An 18,986-nucleotide genomic window follows, 5' to 3' on the forward strand; every position below is an offset into this window, starting at 1 on the left:
ACGGGGAGCACCTTGTGGAGCTGCAGGTTTTGTCTATCGATCTCTGGTTGCAGGGCTACACCCTGGCCGATGAGGAGGAGGACCCTCTGATTTACCAGCACCGGATGCTGAGGAGTAGCCAAGGCGACGCACTGGCGAGCGGACCAGTGGAAACGGGACCCATGAAGAAGCTGCACGTCAGCACCATCAACCTCCAAAAGGCAGGTCTAGCGTTTCTTGGGAGGCTGGGAAGGAGAGCCCTGCTCTTCTCTCTTGTTCAAAACGTTCAGTGCTTGCTACCTTTTGTTGAAAACAACCCAAGACCGGCCCAGAATTTCTCTGAAAATCTAGATACCATGAACTTAAGTCATTTTGTCTTTCTCGGAGTATCTGAATTATAATCCTTTTTATTAGAGGGAAAATAAGGGACAAAGGGGCCTTTTGTGCTCTGTTGGAGCATTAATAATAAAACATTTTGTTGCAAATAACATTTGTTACATGAATGAAACACAACCAGTGAGCCCCCTAGTTAGCACTGAGACTGATGCAGGCTTTTTAAAGTAGAGCTTCTCAGACTTCTCAGGCACATGGGGCTTACCAACTGCTGGGAGCTTGTTAAAATGCTTGTTCTGATTCAGGCGGGTTGAAGTCAGGCCTGATATTTTACATTTCTAACAAATTCCCAGGTGATGCTTATGCTACTGGTTCACAGACAGCACTTTGAGTAGCTATACTGACCAGAGCTTGGGACATAACCAGCTGATGTATGCCATCAGTGTATGCCATACACTGCCATACAGGCAGTTCTAAAACCTCTGTGATGGATCTGAGCAGAACAATCAGTAGATCACTGGCTTTTAAGTAAATACACCAGGTTGCTTGTTTCCCCCACTTTGCATTAGTCTTTAGTGCCTCTGGGAAGTGTAAGCTGCTCGCAGTTCGGAATTTAACATGGTGTTCCTCATCGCCTGTTGGCAGCTGCACTTGGAGTGTAGCATCAGATCAAGGTGAGGAACTGGGCAGGACTGGGTCCCAACTGACCCGATCTCTTCTTGGCTAAGCCCATAAAGATGCGAGCACGGGCCTGTGGGCATGTCTTCACACACAGTTCAGCACATTTGGGGTTTATTACTGGCAGTGGTGTCAGTCTTTACCCGCCCAGACAGCTTACAGTGACTGCTGCTGAGAGACGTGTGATGGTTTCAGGTGGCCTGGTGAGCGCTCCGGGGGTCAGGAGTGACAGTTTTTCCGCTGTGGGCTTTGGACTGCTGGTCCCAGACTCCAGGAGCAAGAGAAGGTCATCAGTCACCTGGCATTCCCAGGCAGTTTTGAGGCCACCCTGTTGACACCTCACACTTGAGGGAAGGACTGAGCAAGAAGGCCATGTCCACCGTGATGTTTTCAGCCTGCCTAGGTTCAGAATGTTCTTCCAACCAGGCAGCTGTCCACCCTGCGTTAGAGCTTTGGTCTCTATTTTAGGAAATTCCCCAATAGTTAAGCTCGCTTCCAGGAAGTTTTGCTTTCTACCCAGGACTTGGAAAAATAAGCCTAACCATTGCCAAGTCAAAAAGAGAAAAATTCCTAGATTATGTACCCTGAGAGAAGAGATCAAGTTCAAAAACCTGGAGCAAAATCCTCCAGAGCTACCGCTCAGCTCCGTTTCATCAAAAAGTAAATTGTGCTTCTACATACGTATGTGGTGATAATTAGGGATTGGTATATTTACCAGTTTTAATCAGCTTTCAAAATAACAGCTTGCCACCTCACTCACCTTTCTATTGGCTGTACTAATAGAGGATTTTCGTGGTACAGAAAACCATTACGTATATATGTTGAATACCTTCCAGGATTTTCAGCAGCTTTTACTGTCTTATGATGATCTATTAGGCCTGCCTTCTAAATGAGTAGGCTGGCATCCCAGCAACCTGCACCAGCATTACCAGTCTAGGCAGTCAGCAGGCGGTGGGCAGTGGCAGAGGAAACTGGTATCTAAACAGTTATTACAGAATGCTAGAGAATTGAGAGTTGATTATGGTTTAAATTAAAGAACAGCAGGGAAACGCCCATGTGGAGGACTTAGCCGTTAAGCTAAGATTTTTTTAAGACCTATTTCTACCACTTATTAACAATGATAGCAATAACAGCTACTGACATTTGTTGAGTGCTTTCTATGTATCAGGCACTGTTGTGAGCCACATTATGTATATTGATTCATTTAATCTTCACAATAACCCTATGAGTTAGGTGCTATTATTAATGCCCTCATTTTACAGATGAAAGGTTAAGTAATTTGCCCAATGTCAGCTAGTAAATGGTGGAGCCAGGATTTGACCTAAACAATGTGACTCCAAAGCCCAGACTCTTAACCACTATGCTGAATTGCCTCTGCCTTAGCCAGGCTCAGCCTTATGTTATTAGAGGGCAAAGGCATTAGTTATACTTTCTTGTATATGTCCAGCTTTTAAAATGCCATGTATAATACTACAGAGTCTTGAGGAAAGTTGGAGGGCATAGAAAGTAAAAATGAAATCTGCTGTATGCCTTTTGTCTCGTTCCACTATGGTGCCAGGTGGCTTGGGCTCACTGCTTACCTGATTGTAGCATGACTCATGATGCTGAGAACTTGAGCATTTCTCCTCCCTGTGTGACTCTACTGTCAGGTGAGCCAGAGTCTTAATGCAGAGAGTACCCAGGGTCCTTCCCACACTGCACAGGCCATTCGTGGAATGTACTCTGAATGTGACAGACCCCATCCTCTCTGGGTCTGTAGAGCTCTCTGCTTTGCTGATAGAATCCAGCACAAAGGAGTTGTAAAACAGGCTTTTTCGACACTGAGGTATATTCTAGAGCTTGCTGTTTTTGCTGTATGGCTTTTAATTAAATATTACTCTTTCATATTTGTGCTTTGGGGGAATTTTATAAATCAAAGAAGTAGAATAATAATTACATGGATGAGGTCTCTTTACAATTGGCCCTTGAAGCTGAATGTTTTCCATTGTCACCCGTGGAATTTCAGGCCTGGGGAGCCGCCAGAAGGGTCTCCAAAGATGACTGGCTAGAGTGGCTGAGGCGGCTGAGCCTGGAGCTGCTGAAGGACTCCTCATCGCCCTCCCTGCGCTCCTGCTGGGCCCTGGCTCAGGCCTACAACCCTATGGCCAGGTATGATGTGCGGGCTCCTTGTGCACAGCCTCAGGTTGGATGGAGAGGATTTGCATTAGGAAATTACATGTAAGAGTTGGTAATAGTAATAGGCAATCGTAAAGGGCCAGGAGTTTTAATCTTGCTAACTTCTGGGGGGAAAGTAAACAAAAAGGCAAATGGAAAAAGCTCATATTCCAGGAAAAGCATCCTTTTCAACCTTGTTGGTAGACCTTTCCTTAGTAGATTTAGGTCCAAAATTTTATTTTTATTTCTTAGGTGTGAAATTTTAATTAAAAGTCATTTACAACTCTGAAAACAACTAAGTAATAGTTTAATATAACCGGTTTCCAATAATAATATTTCCTAATTATTTATTGCTGCGTTACAAATACCCCAGAACTTGGTCTAAAACAGCAACAGTCATTTTATTTTGCTCATGAATCTGTAATTTGGGCAGGACTTGTGGAGACAGCTGACCTCTGCTCCACAAAATATCAGTAGGGGTGTTCGTCTGGGGACTAGATTTACTTTCAAGATGGCTTATTCATAGGTCTGGCAAGTAGGGGCTGAGTAGCAGCTAGAAATTCAGCCCTGGCTAGGGGCCTTGGTTCCTTGCCACATGAATGGCTTGGTGGATTGCTCGGGCTTCCTAGGAGAATACTGGCGGGGTTCAAAAGTGGGTGTCCCCAGGGAAGTGCATGTGTTTGTATGACCTAATCTTGAAAGTCCCATAGTGTCACTTCTGCCACACTGTTGTCCAAGATAGTCAACAAAGACCCACTCAGTTCAAGGGACAGGGCTTAATTGACAGATAGGGACATGGATGCCACATGATAGAGGAGTAGCACAATTCTAGAAGAGTACTAGTATATGCAATAGGAGAGTGTTTTCCCATCTTTGAAAAATAGAATTTGCCATGAAAATCACTTTTAAATAGTAAATCTTAAACAGTTATTAAAAATTTGGTTTATAAAAAGTTGTAAAAAATAAAAAAAGTTAAAATGTTGCAAAAGATTTATAGAATGATGTAAGTGAATAAAATGAAACACAAAATGGTATAAATTGTGTTTAAAACTATTAAAAACATATGTACACAGGGAAAAGATTAGAAAATAATACAACAATGATTATCTCTGAGTAGGAAGATTAAGCAATGATTATTTTCTCTTCATTTTCCCCCCTACAGTGGGCTGTTATTTACACTGAGGCATAAAATGGTGGTTTAGTTGACAGATAGCTCTTCTCATTCACAAGAAGCAAAAAGCACGCATTTCATTTCATTTCATTTCACTTTTGGCAGCACAGCCGGTGTGCTGTGGGAGTGTACTTAGCAGGTGGTGGTGAGTTAGCAGGGTATTTAGTGATGGTCCCTGAGATTGTTGCTTTAATGCCATGACTTGGTTCATCTCATTTCTTTCAGGTATTTTTTTTTTAAATATATTTTATTGATTTTTTACAGAGAGGAAAGGAGAGGGATAGAGAGCTAGAAACGTCGATGAGAGAGAAACACCAACCAACTGCCTCTTGCACACCCCCTACCGGGGATGTGCCCGCAACCAAGGTACATGCCCCTGACCGGAATCGAACCTGGGACCTTTCAGTCCGCAGACCGACACTCTACTACTGAGCCAAACCGGTTTCGGCTCTTTCAAGTATTTTTATCACACTTTAAAAATAGTTCCTAGGACTTCGTTGTTTCCATAGTGTGCGGATTTCGTATGTTTAGCTGGCGAACCTCTCTTCTGCTCCAAGTCACTTTTGAGCATGATGTCATCCAAAAGAGATTTGTAGTAAATACACACATATGTGTTTATCTTCTTAGTGCCACATATTTTCATTTGGGATCCAAGGTGGCCTCGGACCTAAATCAGAAAGCTCATTTCTTAATCTGCATGGGACTTCTTCCCATCTCTATGCTATCCTTTGAATTTCAAATATTCTTCTTTCCATCAGATTCCAAAATTACATACATTGGTCTGATTTAATCTTTTAATGTAACAAAAAGTGAATGCAGAGCTATCAAATGCTAAACCTACATATTATAGGTATATTCTGTAGTTTCCAAGTCCCCTCCCCCCACATTCACCTAAAAGAGGGGTAGGATTAAAGTCCAGATGTCAGGGGTAGCCACTATGTCCACCCATATGATGCTATAGTGATTTTTTCAAATAGTTTTAGTAACGTTAGAAATGGCACCTCTGGCCGAAACCAGCTTGGCTCAGTGGATAGAGCGTTGGTCTGCGGACTTAAAGGTCCCAGGTTCGATTCAGATCAAAGGCATGTACATTGGTTGCGGGTGCATCCCCAGTGTGGGGTGTGCAGGAGGCAGCTGGTTGATGTTTCGCTCTCATCGATGTTTCTAGCGCTCTATCTCTCTCCCTTCCTCTCTGTAAGAAATCAATAAAATATACCGTATTTTCCGGCATATAAGACGACCCTCTAATTTTACAGTTAAAACATAGGTTTAGGCCTATATTCGCTGTATAAGACTCCCCCCCACTTCTGAGGCAACACCAGTTCTTTTTTTAATTAAATTTTTAATGAATGACCCCCGATTTCTGGTTGACTTTTTTTTGTTTCAAAAGTCGTCTTATACGCCGGAAAATATGGTATATAAAAGTAATGGCACCTCTGGTTCCAGGTCTTCCTAAGGTCCCAGCTATAAGAGACTGGCTCAGAGAATCCTTCAAGACTTACAGAATTGGATTCTATTCTCTAATGCTTCCAGTTTCTTAAGTTCTGTTGTCATTTTGTTTATGACCATCCAAAAAAGGATTCTGGTTTTATTTTGAAAAGAAATAGCAGATGCTGCCTGTGCCATTTCCAATTTTAGAAATTTGGACTTTGTCTGAGAACCATTGGCGGATTCTTTTCAGAATCTGATGCTGCCAACTTCTGTGATAGAAGTCCCCTTTCTGTTCATTTTTTCCAGGGAGGAGAAGTGATGCAAAAGCTACCAAGAAATGTGCCTTTTACTTTTCTCTTCTGTCTCCTCCTGCCCCACACAGTCCCTGTATATCATAAAATACAGTCATTAGTAGCCACAGGTTATTTTAATTTAGTTGAAATGAAATAAAGTTTAACATTCAGTTCCTCAGTCGCACTTAATATAGTTCATGTCCTCAGTGCCCAATGGCTACTGAGTTGGAGAGGGAGGATACAGACCATTCTCAGCAAGTTCTGTCGGACAGCACTGGTCTGTATCCAGGGGTCTTCAAACTACGGCCCGCGGGCCACATGCAGCCCCCAGGGGAGTCTGATCCTGCCCGCCAGGTTTTTTGGGCAGTGAGCGCAGCCGAGGTGTTACAGTAGGAATTAGTAGTTCATATAGTCCGGCCCTCCAGCTCTCTGAGGGACCGTGATCTGGCCCCCACTTTAAAAAGTTTGAGGACCCCTGGTACTATAACCAGTACAGCGAGGCCAGGAGTAGACTGGTGAGGATGACTGCGCCAGGCAGAGGCATGGGAGGTGTTCCAACTTCTTTCTCCACTCCTCTCTGCCTCCAGGGATCTCTTCAACGCTGCCTTTGTGTCCTGCTGGTCTGAACTGAACGAAGACCAGCAGGACGAACTCATCAGAAGCATCGAGCTGGCCCTCACCTCACAGGACATTGCTGAAGTCACTCAAACCCTCTTAAACTTGGCTGAATTCATGGAACACAGTGACAAGGTGAGAGTGAGACTTTGCCCATTGTTCAGATGGAGCCCGACAGCTGGTGGGAGGGGAGAAGCCCCCACGCAGCCCAGTCTTATTTGTTCCGCCTGCCATTTTCCTATGCTGTGGGCTTCTGCTCTCCGCCAGGGCCCCCTGCCATTGAGAGACGACAATGGTATTGTTTTGCTGGGTGAGAGGGCTGCCAAGTGCCGAGCATATGCCAAAGCGCTACACTACAAAGAACTGGAGTTCCAGAAAGGTCCCACCCCCGCCATCCTGGAGTCTCTCATCAGGTAAACCCTTTTCAATTGCTGTCTTTATCTCCCTCTCTTCTCCCGCCAGTTCATTGGAGTCGCTTGGAGACTCCTGCTCTTTGAAATCTGCCTCTCGGATCTGGTCAATACATTTAATGTGATGCAGATGGCTCTCTCCAGTATTCCAGCCCGAATTGTCATTCCTCTTGATCCTTAGCACTGGGGCTCCTCTTGTTTGCCAACCTGTGCTTACTTATCCCAATGAAGTCAGTCTGGAAGCAACTCTGTTTCCATAGCAGCCTAGGAAATTAGCTTTTATGTCTTGTTAGGAGGTGCTCTCTGGGGCAGGAGTGGGGAGTGCTGGTTCCTGTGCCTCAGGGGCCACCCAAAGGCAGGGCGGGCTTTATTGATGCATATGTTGGCGCCTGGGTTGTGCTCCTCTGGAGTTCTGTGATTATAGAAGGCAGAGCGATGTCTGAGACTCAGTGGTCCTTTCCCCTGATTTGGTTATGTCTGTCCTCTCCTAAGCTGGTACTGAGTCTTCTGGGTCTGGAAAAAATAGGTTGTTTAATAAATTTTCTGCTGTTATGAAATGACCAGAGCCTGAAACGTTAGCTCCCGCTCTTGGAGAACTGCTCACTTCCCCTAATGATGACCAGAGAATATTAACCCTGGGATTAATGATCTTCTTGTAAATGCCAACATAATAGTGAAGGAAAGATCACCTGGCTAGTCAGTGCCCCCAGAGCGGCTGGACCAGGCTGCTGTGTGTGGTCTTCCCTCACTTGAGAGCGTAACCAGAGAGCAAGTTCTCTGCCAGCTCTGCTTTTGAGTAGACACTAAAAGTGTTTCTGGACACACTAACATGTGATAAAAATACAAAAACAAAAATACACAGTACAGTCATGTTTTTTGCCCAGCTGAATTGGACTTGGAGAATGTTGATTCTAAAATACCGAATGTTATTTTAGAAGTCTGCCATCGTAGGGGTAGGCTTTGGTTTCCGGTTAGGTACAGCAAATGTGAAAACCTGCGTTTCTTCCTCCCGTCTCTGCCTTAGGTAATGCAGTCTTGTTTGGTAACTAATAGAAAGCCCGATAACTGAATATAATCACTTGAACATCATATAACTAGTTTTGCACATTAACTTTCCCGCTAACCTTTTCTGTTTGATACCTCTCCAAAGCCTTCCTCATCCTACCTCAGATTTCCTCCCACATTTGAGAGGTCATAGAAGCATTAATGTTTATGCAGATTTGTAGTAGAAAGACATAGTCAGGGGCGTGGAAATGTGTTACAGAAGGTCATTAAACTTATTAAGCCAATACAATTGAAAATAAGTCCTCAGAATTCCCTGCAGATTCATGTTGGCTTTAAGAAAACAAACACCTCTGTTCCCAGGTAAAGCCAAGACTGGAAGCTCTGTGGTTTGTTCCTGGTCTGATTTAGCTCAGCTGCCTCCCTTCAGTTGGTCTCCAGACCAGAAGGTCCACCTGTTTTTGTTTCCACTTATAGATTTTCCTAAACTGCTTTTCCTAAGCACCATTGCAATGTTCTGGTGCCATTTTCATTGAAGAAAGTTTGAAGCAACAAACTACCGTTAAGGATGCTTCTCTCAGCACTCCTGGTCTTCTAGTGAGCTCTTGGGAACTCCTCCCAGGGGTCAGACCAGTGGTGGTTGTCCATCCCTGAGCCAGTTGGTCTGGTCTTGGGGACCTTGCTCTGCAGTCATAGATGGAATTCCCTGCCTCACAGTAGCTACTGGAGAGCTTGCAGCTCCGTTACTGGCCTGCCTCTGACAAATTACAGATGTCTTACCTGTTTTGTCTATTGCCTCCCTCACCTCCAGCTTTATTTTTCCTACTCTTATTTTCTCTTCACTATTTGTCCACTTCTTAAAAGCTCATCCACTATATACACTGAGTGAACTGCTGCCTTATTCTTTTTTTTCCCTTTAATTTTAATTCTTTATTGTTTAAAGTATTATATAAGTCTTCTCCCTCGCCATTGACTTCTCCCTGGCGCCCCCCCCCCCCCCCACACACACACACACACCCACACACAGCACATGCCTTCACCCTGGGATCCCCCGCCTTCTCTTTTTGAAAGAATCAGGTTTGCTGTACACAAGAACATCTTTGCATAGCTGACTCTTCATGACAACATTGTTCTCTTGCTGCTGGGTTGATCTATTGGTCTTCCTACCTATTGACATTTTCTCCCTATCTGCTCTAAGACAAATTAAATCCATGTGCAATCCCCAAACCCGAGCTGTCATTAGACAGTATAAATTATACTCATTTCCTCAAACTCATATACATCAGTAAGTGTAATAGCTTCTTAGGGAAACAGGATTAAATGAATATTTGATTATTTGGAAACACAAATACTTGTACACACACACACACACACACACACACACATGCACACACGGCTTTACTTGGTTAGCCCATAGCATTAGGGTAAAGTCTGGTGGCCTACTAAGTTAGTCTGTTCAAGCTGCTGTAATTACCGTAGATTGGGTGGCTTAAGCAACAAACATTGATTTCTCACAGTTCTGGAAACTGGGAAGTCCAAGATCAGGGTTAGATTGGTTGGATTCTGGTGAATCCAGGTTGCAGAAGCTTTTTCACATGGTGGAAAGTTCTGTGGGGTCTCTTTTATAAGAGCTCTAACCCCACTCATGAGGGCTTCACCCTCATGGCCTAAAGATCGCCCAAAGACCTCACCTCCAGCTACCATCTCATTGGGGATTAGGCTTCAACATAGATTCGGGAGGGACACACAGTCAGTTCATAGCACCTGTTTTTCTTTCTCTACAGTAAGTAGAAGAGAGGGTCTGATCAGAACTGGATGCTTTCATTGCCCAGCCCCTGACATATCTCATTTTAAGAAAATGTCCTAATTGACACATCTGCAGAATTAAAAATAGAAACAGGAGCCAGTGCAACTCTAACAACTGCCCAACAGGCCTGTTCTTTTTCATAGCGTTCGTACCTTCTTGTGTCACATCTTAGAGGATGTGCTCAGAACTACCTTGCTCTCTTCTCTGGCTGCTGGGGATTCTGTCCTCTAAGATCAGACACCATGCTGTGCTCATCTCTGAGTCTTGGTGTCCTCCAGCCTGCACACAGAGGCTTTAAAAGTGTTTACGATCAGAGCCTGTACCCTGTAGGTGAGTGGCTGCGTGTTCTGTTCGTTCTTTAACAGCCACTCTCCCTTTCTCCTCTGTCCACTCTCAGAAGTCTTCCCAGAACGTGAATAAACCACTGACACTGGCTTAGGACCTCCGTCTCATGGTGGTGTGTTTTTTTTTAAAGTAACATTTTAAAAATTAAACGTTAATCTTGTTTCAAAAAGTTTATACTTCAGTCTATCTATATGGTATACTAGAGGCCTAGCGTGCGATTGAAATTGCACAAGGAGGCATCCCACCTCTCACCTCCTCCCTCTTGCTGATTGGTCATTATGTCATGACCATTAGCATATTAGCTCTTTATTATATAGGATATAAAAGCCTAAGCAACCATTCAACTATAACGTGCATAACCACCAGGGGGCAGATGCTCCGACCGGTAGGTTAGCTTACTGCTGGGGTCCAGCCTATCGGGCCTGGGTGAGAAGGGCTGGGCATGCCCTGGAGATCTCCTGTGGTCCCTCCCTGGCCCCGATCTTGCACTGGTGGGGTCCCTTGGCCTGACTTGCACCCTCTCGCAGTCCGGGACCCCTCGGGGGTTGTCAGAGCTGCAGGCCAGGCCGAGGGACCCCACTGGTGCACGAATTCAGTACTTGCTATCCCTGTCTTTTTATAATAGCCATCCTACCAGACATGAGGTGTGAGGTGATAACTGTTTTTTTATGATTAGTGGTGAGCTTATTGGCCATTTGGATGTCTGCTTTGGAAAAATGTCTATTCAGTCCTTTGCCTGGTTTTTAATTGGATCATTTGGTTGTTGTTTTTTTTTGCTGTTGAGTTGTCTGAGGTCTTTATTTTAGTTATTAATCTCTTAGTAGGGGTTAAGGTTTGCAAATATTTTCTACCATTCTGTAGGTTGCCTGTTCAAGTTATTGTTTTCTTTGCTATGCAGAAGCTTTTTAGTTTGAGGAATTCCACGTGTTCATTTTAGCTTTTGTCGCAAAGAACCTCAGTTTTGTTCCAGTTGTGGGGAATATGGGAAATGAGAGAAAATCATGTACTGCTGCCATAGGCATCGTAGGCTCTCCCTTCTCTCATCTCCTTCTAACCCCTGATCTTTTTATCCCGTCTTTTCTAGAAGGATTGTGCTGGCTGCAAAGCATCTCCGATTCCTCCGCCTGCCTTAGGAAGCCCTACTCCAGTGTACTTTTCTATTCGGTTTATTTCTTTGAAAATCCCCAAAGTTCTTGTTTTTGAGGTTAATTTAAGTAGGTTCCCAACAATCGAAAACCATTAATACAATTAAAAAATACTGAGTAGGAATCATGGCTTACCATAAATGGTTCTTTTTGACAAGAAAAAGTGACTTTCTAAAGGTTAAGAGTGTCATCTGTTATGGCTAAAGATATTTTCCCTCTCAGTGCATTAGTTTGCTCAAGTAGAAAGTAGTTTGCAAAGTTTTTTAAAGCCAGGTTATGACAGTGGCCTCCATAGGAATGAGACTGGTAGGTCAGACCTGACCTCTTCTAGTGACTGTTGCCTTTTTAAAGTCCCTCGCCTTTTCTTTTAATATGTTTTTATTGATTTTGGAGAGAGAGGATGGGAGAGGGATAGAAGGATAGAAATATCAATGAGAGAGAAACATCATTGATCGGCTGACTCCTGCATGCCCCATACTGTGGCTCGATCCCAAAACCCTGGGCATGTGCCCCCAACCGAGAATCAAACCAGCAACCTCTTGGTTCATGAATCAATGCTCAACCACTGAGCCACACGGGCCAGGCTCGCCTTTTGATTTTTGGCCTCCTGCTCATCCCATGGTTTCCTGAAGTCTGCAACAAACTCGGAGTCTCTTTCTCATTGTTCTCTGAGTTTTCACTTAAACTTTTTATCATGGTCTGAGTGATAATGGTGATCATTTACAAACGAACAAGTGTTAAACATTTATTATAGAAGAAAAAAGAAACTTGGAACATTTAAAACAATCTATATTTTATTTTTACAAAGCAAAAATGCTTATACTTATAAACAGCATGAGTTATTAACTATAGTGCCATCTTCCTTCATTTTTCAGCCAGTTGTATAGACAAAAGAGGGAGCTCTTCAAGCTCTTTCTTAAAGAGTAAATAAAAATAGTTATATGTGTGGACTGAATCATTCAGGCAGTGTCTAGACTAAATCATTTCAGGCAGTGTCGTGCAAGCATCCGTGAGGGAACTTATCGCCACCGCCCACTGAGCTTCCCGGCCACCACCAGACCCACTTCCTGCCTTCAGGGCTGTGCCTGGATGGAGGCCGAGCAGGGGAGGCTCTCAGAGGCCAGCTGCAAGGCCCATTGCCTAGAGTTCCCTCCAAGTCCATCCTGAGTCAGCTCGCCTCCAGCAGAACAATTACTGTGTTATTGTTTTTGAAAGTATAGACTGAAGGTAATTTCATTGGATTTAAAAATAGGAACTCCTCTCTTCTATTACCCCCTTTTATTTCTTTCACACCTAGGTCTTCTCCTTGAAAATCAATATATATGGTTCTCTTTAGCAAAGGGACTTATTTTCTGCCCTCACTTCACCTTAGAAATGGATAAAGTCATCTCACAATTTTTTTTTCATAGAAAAATCATGTGGAAAAAAGAAGCTGCTGCTATGTCAGGGATCACGGCCACAAGAGCCCACTCAGGCCAGCCCCCCCCAAGAAGTCCGTGTCAGGACCCATCCATTGTGTTCCAGTGCTTCATCTCATTTACTGTAACATCCTGGGTCATATCATTGTATTGTGCTCCTCAAAGACTTACTCTCTCATGGAGACTTTTCTCATAAGCCATTTTCCATTCATACCCTGCCTGTCCTCTCTTCGGTCCTCCTCCGCCCTGCCCAGCCTCCATCGGTCTCCCAGTTCTCCAGCCCTGCTCCGCTGCAGGCTCCTTTAGGGCTGGAAGTCTTCTGGGCGGATTTTCATCTCCACCCGTTTGAGGGAGTAGGTGGAGCCATGCCAGCCGTACCAGGTGATGCCGTCCAGGTGCTTGTTGTGCTCCCCGAGGCGGTAGAAGACTCCGTTGAGGTTGGAATCTGTGCAGCAGTTGTACCAGTATCCACCTGGCACAAGAAACAGATTGGCGCTAGTGGTCTGAGTGTGTCCTCCCCTTGGAAATGGCTGATAGGCTAGGCCGCAGGGATTGTTTAGTTGTTTTTTGACTATTAGTTAAGCAGTTGGGGCCAGTATAAAAAGGAAATACCGAAGCCAGGATATCAGCCATGCAGTTATAGTTCACACTTGCTCTTTAAGTGGGACTCTGGGCTTATACCTGAACGCCCCCCACCACCACCTCCAAATCTCACCTTTGCGGAGCTGCGCGCACTTGTCTAAGCAGTTGTCATTGTCCTTGTCCTTGGTGCTGAAGGCTGTATTGTTGTGATAGATGAGGGCGTCATTCCCCACGTTACCACTGTAGTTCCCCAGAAAGAGGCGGTAGCTGTTCAGTTCGTTGCCCAAAACGAAGTGGCTGTACTCGGCGTAGCGCACATTGCCTTCCCAGTCCTGTCAGAGGAGGCAGAGCCAGAGAGAAACTGCAGCAGGTAACATTTCATCCCACCCTTACTGCTCTCTCCTGCCGCAGCCATACATCTCTATGCTGGGGATCAGAAAACAAGGGTCCCAGACCAGACTGCTCTCCTGAGTCACCATACGCCTTGATTAGTCTCTTTCTGTATCCCCTCGCTTCCTTGTTCGGGAGAGGTAGGTGTGTGTTTTTACAGTCTCCCACTTAAATATGTCATCAGAGTAATTTGAGAATATAGTGATGCTCTATTCTGTGTCAGTAAGGTTTGCACATAGAGGACCTAGTGCCCAGGTCACTGCCTGTTGGATTACTGTGCTCTGGCCTGGGTCTGGCTTCTTCCTGTGTACCTGCAGCCTCACTTTTCTGAAAAAGAGGAATTAGAACCTATTCTTTCTCAACTGTACTGCAACCTGAAGGAAGCTGTCGGAATAAACATACAAGCCCACAGTGAGTAAGAATAGGAATGTCATCCCCAGAACTGTGCAGTCGTGTGGAGGCCTGGTCCAGTGCCAGGACCCAGGCCTTGTGCTCACCTCCATCTCCACCCGGAGCCGGGTTGGCCGTCGGGAGAGCCGGTGGATGTGTTCATTGCCCAGCCAGAAGTCCCCGCGGATGCTGCCGAAGCCCTGCTTGTACTGCTTCCAGTCCCGGTAGAAGGAGACGAGGCCGCTCTTTCGTCTCTGAATGATGGTCCAGCCGCCACCTGCCATCTCCATGTCACAGAACACCTGGAGCCGAGAGAATGCTCTGGTCAGGGGCCCGCAGAGGCAGGAGCAGGAGCCAAGGGATGTGTGAATTTCCGTAGCCCCCAGGTGCACCAAAGCACAACTCTGCCCAGTGTGGGCGAGCTGGAGCAGGGATGTTTGCTGAGGAAGAGTTATCGGAACTTAGGATGGGGGCAGGGAAGTGCACATGGAGTTTGAAGGGAAAACTCTAGGTAATTCTGTTAGGTTCCCTCCATGGCCTCTCTTTTCTCTTCCCCCAAAGAGTAGCTGTTCTAGGACATGGCAAGAGATTTTAGCTAGTTAGGTGGTGGTTCTAGAATTATCTAGCCTGGCGTCTGGGTGATAATGGTTTGCAAGGGCAAAGCAGATGCCTGGACTCTCCCCTCCCCATAATTTGTGTTTGGATAGTTCCCTGGTGTGTTGGTTCTATTTTGAGTTTCCCTTTTGTTAGACTCTGACTAGCCCTGTTGTTCCTTTGAGGGCAAGGAGGACAGGGGTAGACCATGGATGGTGACGGCCTCACCTCCAACTCCGGGCTGCCCAGGAAGTCATCGGGAGGAAGCTTGTACACCCCAGAGATGCGGTAGTTCTTCTGGTAGAGGGACGAGCAGTCATAGATGGCGTCTGCAAAAGGGACAGACCACAGCGGTGAGCGTGCAAACCCCGGCTCCCGGCAGCCAGGCCTTCCTGCTGCGTGGAAATCAAAAGTTTAAGCACAGACTTAATTTCTACCACAAAATTTACGTAAGTGTTCTTAACTAGGTAGTAGCTGCATGTGGGAGACCAAGAGCAGCTGTGTTTTGGCGTCTCCGGTGCTGGGACTGAGGGCTGGGGAAGCCCATCCCCTGGATGCCTCTCAGACAGCTGACCTAAGGTTTCCTGTGAAGTGAATTATCCTGTGGCAGGGATAGACCATGAATTCTGGGATTACTACAGTGTGTGAGAGCCACGTAACATGCTAATGGATCCAACTTCTGGGCCAGCCAGCCCCGATTTCCAGGTCATCACGAGTATCATGGGGTTTTGTTGTTTCTTGGTTTGTTGGGTTGATTGGCCAGTTTTGTTGTTTTTTGGAGGTGATGGCTACTAGGGCCCTGATTAAGGGAGATAGATTTATAATCTCACCTTTCTCCTGCCTCAGTCTCACACTGCTGGACAAGGGGAGTGCCTCTGAGGCACCCTTAGAGGCCTCCCCTGCATGGTTATGAGAACCAGGAAGTGAGAGCATTAGGCCAGCTTTCGTGCTGGGCTGAGTTAAATGTGCCCAGGCTGCCCGAGGCTACTGCTTTATCCCAGCTTTGTCTCCCGGTTCTAGACTGTGAAGATGTGGAAGGTTCAGCCTTCCCTGAGGCAGCAGAGAGGGGAACTCACTGGCCAGGAGCTCCTGCCTCTGTGTCCCGGAGCTTCTTTTGGTGACCATTGCACTGGGCCTTGGAGAAGAGCACACGGACGGCAGAGCGCTTCGGGGAGGGGACCCTGGAGGACCCTGTCCTCTCCAGAACTCTAAGGAGTGCGTTTGACTCCATGCAGCTCCCTGCTGGGAGGTGAGAGACCCATGTGGAGGGGCAGGGAGTGGCAGGCAGATCCCTCTGTCCGCCCTGGTCTTCTTCATGTCTGACTTCATCTCACGGGCCAAATCAGGACTCACTTGTCTGGAAAATGGCCTAAGAGTACCTTTCTAGTCCCACCCTGAGGGTCAGGATGTACATGCTTAGAAAGTGATTTACACACATTGGTTTAGACACAAAATTGTTAAGCTTAATTTCATTTGAATTGAGACTAACCAGTGACTTACTCTATTCTTAGTTCTTGATTTAAGTTTATAGAGTGACCAAAAAGCTTCTATATCAACAAGAAATGACATATCTATAAGATATGATCCTGATAACTAATAATTTTGGAAAGCCAGATTTCTTTCTAATAAATTCACCTTGACCGATCTGAGCGAAGCTAATCAGAAATGGAAAGTTATTTTGCAAGAGAAAACATTAAGTGTGTCTTATTTTTGGCCTCCCCAAAATCCAAATTTCAACATTACCTTTTCTTATTTCCTATATTACGAGGCATAATTTTATTTTAGGTTATGGGGGGAAATAGAAATATCAGAATTGAGGAACTTTGAGGACCCTGCCCTTTCCTGAAGAAAGGAATTTTTCAAATGGCTTTGGATTGTGTCTGTACACTTCATTCTGAGTCCGTGAGAAGACAAATTGCGGAGAGATGATACCAAATTCCATTCATGTCTATTCCATAATGTTAGAGACATGAGAGAACTTTTAGAGCAACAGATGCTCTGGTTTGGGTGTCCGCTACTGCTTCCTTGGGACCAAGGGTACAGCTTCCAAAGGGGACCAATGAGGAAGCCCGAGCCCTCTTTTTAAGACTTGCTGTGTGACTTTGAGCAAACCAGGTAACCTCTCTGTGCTCCAAGATGGTAATTCATGCCTTCAGTGTGCTGAAACATTGTATTAGTAAAAGAGACCTGTGAAGGTACTGGGTAAATTTACAGAACATTACAAATCAAAATACATATTTCATAAGCCTTTAGTAAAGAGAAAATAGAGCTGGTAGCACGTACCCAAGAAAGCGTACCTCCAAAGAACTCCCCCTCTAGACAATCAGGTTCTCTAGAAGCAACGTACAGACAGGGGACACTGGGCTGTTTGAGGGCAAGGTGGCGAGAAACGTGAGGACCCGTGTTCCTTACCTGCCGAGGTCTGCGTGACCGTCTGCGCTGCCTGCAGCTGCATGATGTCAATCTGGTTGTTCATTTCAGAGTACTTGCCCTCGGCCTCCGTGAGCCGCGACTCCATCCGCTTGGTGTTGCTCTCCAGCTCCATCACCTGCATGACCACACTGACCCAGTCCTTCTCCTGCTTCTTGCTCAGTTCACTCAGCAGGCTGCTGAGGTTGGCGATCTGGGCCTTGAGCTCCTTCACCTCCTCGCAGCAGGCGGCCGCTTTGAGCTGCCCGGGCGTCTTGCGCTTAGGGGGCTTCTGTGGCCACACGGCGTGGCTGACAAAGACCAAGATGAAAATGCAGAGCCAGGTCACAGCCGAGAGAGGTTTTTTCAGCATCTTTCGTGGGTCTGGGTGAGGAGGGCTCTTCCTGTGGGGAAATCTGGATCTGCCCGGCTGAGGCTTGCAAAGCTGCAGCAATTAAAACCTCACACTTGCACTCTTGATGAGCTCGCCACTGTTTTCTCTTTCCTGGCTCTCTCTTAGCTGTTGTCAAAGCTTGAGCTTCTGAAAGTGCAGCTTAATTGGGTATCCTATAGCCTTCCTTCCCAAGCTTAAATGCTCCACAAACTCAGCATCTTAAATATCGTTTGCTGCCTGCACCTCCACCCCGTGTGCATGGCGCGTTAGCCCCTCCCAGCTCATCTGGGAGGGTCAGGTGCCTGTTGGGTGAAGTCACCGTGAACTTAGGCCAGAGAAGGGGAGGAGGGAGACAGGGCAAGTCTTTCTTTCCCTGCCGGCACCGTCTCTGCGCCCAGACAAGAGGACTGTGAGTGTGTGTGTTTCTGGTTCCGCCTATTAGATGATGCCCCTGCCAGCCACTGGCTCAGCTCTATCAGCAAGCAGGCAAGGAAAGAGAATTTCCAAATTCCATTCTAAAGGTTATATAACCATGGGGTGAGCGCAAGGTAGGCAAAGAGAACTGGGAATACGATTCCACTCACCCGGGAGGCCTGTTAATGTAATCCAGGCTGTTTATAGGAGGATTCGCCTACTGAATGTGCTTCTAACGGGGCTGCTGCTTCCTTCCTCTGGTCGCCATTCAGTGTTTCACAAAACCCCCATCCCACCTGGATCTAACACCATCTCACATCTGAACATGTACAACTTGGAAAAGCTCTAGAAAGAGGAAGATGGAGTAAATCTCTTAGGAAGCAAAAAAAATGATTTTATAGTTTGCACAGGATTTGCTCTGTTATCTTTCTTGTTACATACTTTCTCCTTCAACAGAGCGGGCTTCTCACACTTGACTTTAGCAAGGAGATGTCAGAGGTGACAGCAGGAATGAAAACTCAGGCGTAGTCACCCACATTTCCATTGGTCTTCAGGCAGAACAGAGACTCCTTGGTCCATGGTTCCAAACTTAGAAAATATGTTAAATCATAGAGAAAATAATCCCCATCGCCAAATAAAGCCTTATCTCTAGTCTCATTTTCCTCTTCCTGTGCCATATCGTTTGCAAATCTGAAATTATTCTCTAAATATCCCTGAAAAAAAGGATATTGTAATTATTCATGTACTATATTTGAAGGGCACGCTTCCTTTGAAAACAAATGGAAAAAACCTAGGATTTTAGCAACCTTAAGTCCTTCAAATGAGGTTTTTCACTAAGAATGTACACAAAGGTCCCTTTGTCCTTAAACAGTAACCGGTCTTTGGAACATGCTCTTGCGCTTTCCATGTTATGGCGCCACTGAGGCAGTTCCTGGTCTGTTGCTGTTCGGCCTGGGTCCTTCACACACAAGCCAAGCCGACCCCTGACAGCTTTCCTTCCCTGCCATGACCCCCCAGAGTCCTTTCCCGTCA

At 45.7% G+C, this 18,986-nt stretch overlaps 2 protein-coding genes across 3 annotated transcripts in view; one reads left to right on the forward strand and one right to left on the reverse strand.

Moving 5' to 3' along the window:
• The window catches only part of MTOR (mechanistic target of rapamycin kinase), a 103,518-nt gene that overhangs the window by 31,466 nt on the left and 53,066 nt on the right, over positions 1-18,986 (forward strand). For both annotated transcript variants that reach the window (XM_084875269.1, XM_084875270.1), the window contains exons 25-28: positions 54-200; positions 2,996-3,138; positions 6,627-6,789; positions 6,922-7,067. In XM_084875269.1, coding sequence (XP_084731395.1) covers positions 54-200; positions 2,996-3,138; positions 6,627-6,789; positions 6,922-7,067 — 599 coding nt within the window. The remainder of the gene's footprint in view (positions 1-53; positions 201-2,995; positions 3,139-6,626; positions 6,790-6,921; positions 7,068-18,986) is intronic.
• Positions 10,914-18,331, reverse strand: ANGPTL7 (angiopoietin like 7). The gene is made up of 5 exons (XM_084875369.1): positions 17,150-18,331; positions 14,966-15,066; positions 14,251-14,445; positions 13,497-13,695; positions 10,914-13,253 (listed from the first exon to the last, which is right to left on the reverse strand). The coding sequence occupies exons 1-5, from the start codon at positions 17,517-17,519 to the stop codon at positions 13,084-13,086; spliced, it is 1,035 nt and encodes a 344-aa protein (XP_084731495.1). The 5' UTR covers positions 17,520-18,331; the 3' UTR covers positions 10,914-13,083.

This window comes from Pipistrellus hanaki, assembly GCF_964339955.1.
Source record: "Pipistrellus hanaki genome assembly, chromosome: 2".
NCBI lineage: Eukaryota > Metazoa > Chordata > Mammalia > Chiroptera > Vespertilionidae > Pipistrellus > Pipistrellus hanaki.